The sequence below is a fragment of the Arachis hypogaea genome, chromosome 19 (assembly GCF_003086295.3).
Source record: "Arachis hypogaea cultivar Tifrunner chromosome 19, arahy.Tifrunner.gnm2.J5K5, whole genome shotgun sequence".
Classification (NCBI taxonomy): Eukaryota; Viridiplantae; Streptophyta; class Magnoliopsida; order Fabales; family Fabaceae; genus Arachis; species Arachis hypogaea.
In genome coordinates, this window is record NC_092054.1 from 38,887,771 (window position 1) to 38,893,770 (window position 6,000).

General features: G+C 44.2%; 1 protein-coding gene across 1 annotated transcript; it reads left to right on the plus strand.

Annotated features, from left to right (window-relative positions):
• Nucleotides 1–2,605: 2,605 nt before the first annotated feature.
• Nucleotides 2,606–3,406, plus strand: LOC140182247 (uncharacterized). Its single transcript, XM_072228387.1, has one exon. It carries the CDS (start codon nucleotides 2,606–2,608, stop codon nucleotides 3,404–3,406), a length of 801 nt encoding a protein of 266 aa, XP_072084488.1.
• The last annotated feature ends 2,594 nt before the right edge of the window (nucleotides 3,407–6,000 follow it).

Below are 6,000 nucleotides of genomic sequence, written 5' to 3' on the forward strand. Positions count from 1 at the left end.
TTTTTTTTGCGGTATGTGTTGCTACTAATTCTTAATAATTGTTTATCATATTTCGATCTTCCAAACTCAACTTGGCTTGTACCTATGACCTAAATGCTTGTTAGTTGTAGGCGTATATTTTTTGAGAATCAGATTGGATTTTATTTTAGTTGATTGTGTTTATTTCATATGTTAGTTCACTTCCTATTTTCATCTTCATGATGCTAGAATCAAAGCTTCATGATTTATCCGACATGCCGATTACACCGCTTCACTTCATAATTTTTTCGATTTCAATTCGATTGTATTTCAATTGGGTTTGTACAATTCAATTGAATGCTTCACTATCAAATTGATTTTTTATTTGTATCATTCTAATCACAAATTTAACTGAGTTTTGATAAATTTTTTAATATATATAATTTGATTAGGGTTCTACTAGAGTTATGCTGCAATGTGTTAGTGCTAAGTAGATCTCGCCTCATGAGCGAGACGATGCTGAGATGGTGCTTTCAAAGGATAATGTGACAGTTCATCCAACACAGTTTGCATAAGAAAGAATTAGTGGAGGACTGAAGCTGATTAAGCAAGGCTCTTTCTTGTTTATGGGGATTATTTTCTGTTTGCTCTTATCCATTTCATTCGGTTTGATTTGTTATTAGTGCTAATGTGTTCGTTTTTCTAAGCATAAATTGATTTAACTTAATTGGTCTCTAATATGCTTATTTAAAAGTATAAATTGTTTATTTTTTAGGCTTTTTTATTTAAATAAATTATTTGGCCTACTATATTACCTGATTCCCCTAAATGGTTTTCTTGAACGTGAATTCCCTAAACCATATAATATATAAATCATCCTAGGCTCGTGTGTTTTAATCAATATATAAATCATTGTATCCTGGGACAATTTATGCATGAATTTCATAGTTGAATAAGGCATAAATCGTCCCAACCCACTATGTATTAGAAATAATATGTAAATTGTCCTAGGCTGATATGATTTATGCGTTTCAACCTAAAACCCTCTACCCTGGCACGATTTACGTGCTGCTTCCTAACCTTCTACCCCCTAGCACGATTTACGTGCAAATCCCAATCCCGCAATACCCTATCACAATTTATGTGCAAAATTTTATCCCTCAATACCTTAGGACGAGTTATGTGTTACTATGATAAGACACGTTAGTGTGGAACGATTTACATGCATAAATACAATACCCGATACCATGAAATGATTTATGTGTTGGAAGAGCCTATAAATACAGGAGGAGCATCTGTGTCGAGCCATATTTCAGCTGAGGGTTGCGAAAAGATGGCTGAGAGTGTGTTCTTGTTAGTTCATCATCGGGGAAAGATTGATGAAAACACAAGTGAGGGTGTAACGTTCAGTAGCAAGAAACAGGTTGGAGTGTTCATAAATCCATCAACGAGTTTAGATGATTTACGAAATAGCATATTACAGAAGTTAGGGAAGTGCAGTAAAAAGCTTGTGAAGCAGATGTTCTTTAGGATCCATATCTCACTCAGGCAAGGTTATGTGAAGTTTGGAAAATATGAGATGCTAGGCTATAACGACATTCATGTTATATTTCACAGTCAATCGAGATTTCCAGATTTGGGGGCTATGGAGTTGTTCGCGAAAATGGCTGATGTGGAGGGTAGCTCCGGTGGATCTGCTCCAAATCTGCCCACCGTCGGGGTAGATGGTGCTTCAAGTGCCATTCCAATCTGTCACGACATCACCGCCCACGTTTCATCTCCTTCATTTGCAGCCGATCTGGCTGTTCATGCTGAAGATGGAGATTGCTTGGGTGATGTGCGAACCTTCAGGGAGCTTGCAGCGGCAATCAGAGAGGGACCGGTATTGGATGGTGCAACTATGTTCATGGAGATCAGAGATAGGGATCCACTTGCTGAGGCCATTGGCGATGATGATTCAGATTCGGAACCACCCATTATTGGTGATGAATCTGACGGTGAGGATGACACAAGACCAGTTGGGAGATCGCAAGGCCAAACAAGTTCTCAGACACAACAGTACCCTCCACACTTCTCTACATTGGATCTTGAGGCGATGAATCAACCAGCATTTTTAGGTCGACAAATGTCAACTATTCACAGAGACGAGCACGATATGCATGGGACAGAGGAGTTTGAGGTCGGGCAGCGGTTCCAGAGTAAGGAGGAGGCAGTGTCGATGGTGAAGAATTATAATATCCGCCGTGGTGTTCAGTATATGGTGTTTAAGTCGGACCAGTTGAAGTATCACGAGAAGTGCGTCCAATTTGAGAATGGGTGTAATTGGCTGATACGCGTGACTATATGGCATTGGAAGGGATACTGGGAAGTCCGGAAGTACAATGGGCCTCACGCATGTCTTGCAACCGAGTTGTCCACCGACCATAGGTAGCTTGATTATCATGTGATCTGTGCATTAATTCTATCATTGGTCAGGGTGGATGCAACAATCTCGGTGAAAGTACTGCAGAATGTGGTCTCAACGACATATGGTTTCAAACCCAGCTACCGGAAGGTGTGGATGGCTAAGCAGAAGGCGATTGCACATATTTATGGTGATTGGGAGGAATCTTACAACATAATTCCGAGGTGGATAATCGGGGTTTAGATGTACATACCGGGCAGTATTGCAGTATGGCGTACTTCACCTGTAAGGTCTGGTAATACGGTTGATGAGTCGAGGGTGTTTTTTCATCGATTGTTTTGGACATTTCCGCCATGCATTGATGCATTCAAGTATTGCAAGCCACTGATATCCATTGATGGTACCCATCTGTATGGCAAGTATGGCGGTACGTTACTCATGGCGATTGCACAAGATGGAAACTCGAACATACTCCCAGTTGCGTTTGGACTAGTCGAGGGTGAGAACACGGATTCATGGAAGTTCTTCCTTACTCACCTTTGCCAACATGTGCCGCAGCCGGGCATTCTAGTTATATCTGACTGCCACAATGCAATCAAGGCCACGTTAGTTGCAGAAGACGGTGGGTGGCTCCCACCGGCCGCCTATCGTGCATATTGTGCTAGGCACATAGCTGCTAATTTTGTGCTTAACTTTAAATCCAAGGATGCACGGAAGATTATGGTGAATGTAGCCTATGCAAAGTCTGAACAGGAGCATGAATATTACATGGAGATCTTGAGGTCCGAAGACCCGGCTATGGTTGAGTGGTGTAACCGGATTGGGTTAGCGCTGTGGACCCAAGATCGGGATGGTGGGCGCCGGTACGGTCACATGACAACCAACATATCTGAGTATATCAATACCGTCCTGAAGGGTACACGGAACTTACCGGTGGGGTCACTTGTGAAGAGATGTGGTATGTGTAGGGTTCCAGGTCATACTAGGAGACAGTGTCCCCTTCGCGCAGGTGCATCCGGTCCTCATGAAGGGAGCAATGCATAGACCCTCAAGTACCATTATAGTTTATGTTATGTTATTTGCCTTATGATAGTTAGTTTGTTGCTTGATGTCATACTTTACAATTTGCATTTAATGTTGTTCTTTATTGTTCACTTCATTTGTTGTTAATGACCTCGTTTAAGTCGGTTTAAATTTCACTTTTGTTTACTTTGATGCATCTACTTCAATGGCCTCACATTTTGGGCAACACGTATAATAACATCAGACACTACTCATGCGAATAACATGATAACAAAATAGCTACCAATCTTTCAAAATAGTCCATTAATATTACAATAGTACTAGATAATAACATAACAATAACGAAACGGCAACAGCGCTAAATAACAACATAACAATAATGAAACGACAACAGTACTAAATAACAACATAACATCAACAAAAGTCAAAAGTACTAGATGAATACCATAACAATAACATAGCAATACCCCACTATCTAACACATATGTGACCCGGTGCTACACTTGGCTGGCCTGATGATGTGCTTCCTCCTTTAAGTGACCGGTACATATGTCTCTGGTGGCTGAACCTTCATCCCAGAAGCACGATCGGGCTGGTCAGGCAGCTGTGTGTGTCTGTCCCTGGACGGCAGATGCCAGAGTACCACCCATGGCAAACGGACCTCCCTGATAAGTAGTCGGCGATTCATTCAGATCAACGTTAAGATCCACTACCCCTCCCTCAAACTGAGGCCTATAATCACCATCTGTGCTAGCAAACTCCCGTATTTCAGCAAAAAAATCACTCCCCGCACCAAATACCTGCTCCATCTGGTTCGGACTGCAGAAGTCAGAGAACAGTATTGAGGTCTCAACCCCCTCTGAAACCCCCACCTCCAAACCCACTAGGTAGCGAACCACAACCCCATCCAGACCCACCTACACCACCCCCCGACTAGACCCTCCAGCTGCCCAACTCCCCCAGCCAGATCCAGCTGCACCACCTCCCCGGCCAGACCCTCCAGCACCACCCCCGCAACCAGACCCCGCTCTACCACCCCGACCAGAGCCTCCAGAATGACTCCCCCAACCAGATCCACATGCACCACCCCCTCGACCAGACCATCCACCACCACCACCCCAACCCCAGCCGGATCCCCCCCGCCGTGTCCCCAGCCAGCTTGATGATTCTGACTCCCCCCATGGTCTTCATCGCCACCCTGTGTCTCATCCAACTCCAAGGCATCGTTGCCTCGCTGGCCCCTAGGCTGGCTATATCGCGTGCCAACCCGCTCACGCGAAGTTTGGTCCCTGCTGTCTAGCGGGCACAACGATATGACCCCGAACTGGAGCATCTGCAGGGATCCCAGCCTGGCGAGGGTCAACTAAATCCCGATCATGCGACAGAAATCTACAGGCTACCCTATACCACCAATCAAGATACTCAACCGAGGGTCGTGGATCTGGTACCAACTGAAACGTCAGCACGCTCTGATGCCTCTGATCCCAACACTCATGCCATGTGGCAAAGACCTCAGGAAACCAGTGGGTAGGTCCTTGACCATCCTTCGATAACAAAAAATCAATGTTGATGGCTGGTTTAGATACGTGTTGAACTCCTCCAAGCTGGGAAAGGACTCGGTCAACATGGTGCCACTCGATGGAGGAAAAGTAAATCAATGCAGTTGTCGACTTCCATAAATGCGTGTGCTCAGGTCTAAGGATATCAGGATGGACAACTTGAATAACCTCTAGTGCCGAGTAGGCATCCAAATAAACTGTAACATGTAGGATCGTTATGTCAAAAGACAGTACGTGATGAATACACTTAACCATATAAAACGTGAAACATGAACAAAAGTAATGGGAGGTTATACTTACTTCATCTACTCTCAACCTGTCCAATCTGTGTCGGGTAGCAATGACCCGAGGACTCTTCTCATCTGATGACGGCATATATCTACCCCACCTGCAAGATTCAACGTCGGCACCATTAAACATACGGTAAAAGTGATTCAAGCATTAATAATAAACATTATGTTTGGAGTTAAAGTATATCAACCTAAATAATAAGCATTATACTCACCTTGATGCAAGCGGCCAGAGAATGACATCAAACCCTCTCGGCCTAAATGTGGGGAACCTCCAGAATATCCAGGACTGCAGCAATGCTAGTGTCCCAGCTAAGTTTTTTACATTCCGATTGGCAACTCTGCAGAGACACCTATATAACCAACATAACGTGGCCGAACCCCAGCTATACTTTCCGAGTTCATCGAGATCCGCAACATACGGGAGCCAGCGTAAGTGAACTCTGGCCCCAGACTTGTCACCAAAAAGCATCATGGACAACAACATCATGATGTAACCACGAGCATAGACCTGTACCGTGGGCTCCGTAGCATCAGTCGGCATGACTCTGAACCTGTTTTGGAACCAGCCATACGACACGGTGAACTCATCGATACAGTCCACAGGAGGAAGTTCACCGAACAACTCTTCAAACCACTGCCACACAGGCTTTCCATCCTCCATCAATTGCTCAAAGTCACTGAGACAACCACTAACTGGAAATCCATCAATAGGGAGGCCGAATTGATATGCCATATCCTGTAAAGTAACAGTGCACTCCCCAAA

What these genes read in the sequence shown, in the direction of transcription:
- LOC140182247 (XM_072228387.1), top strand. Translation starts at nt 2,606, where the DNA reads ATGTACATACCGGGCAGTATTGCAGTATGGCGTACTTCACCTGTAAGG.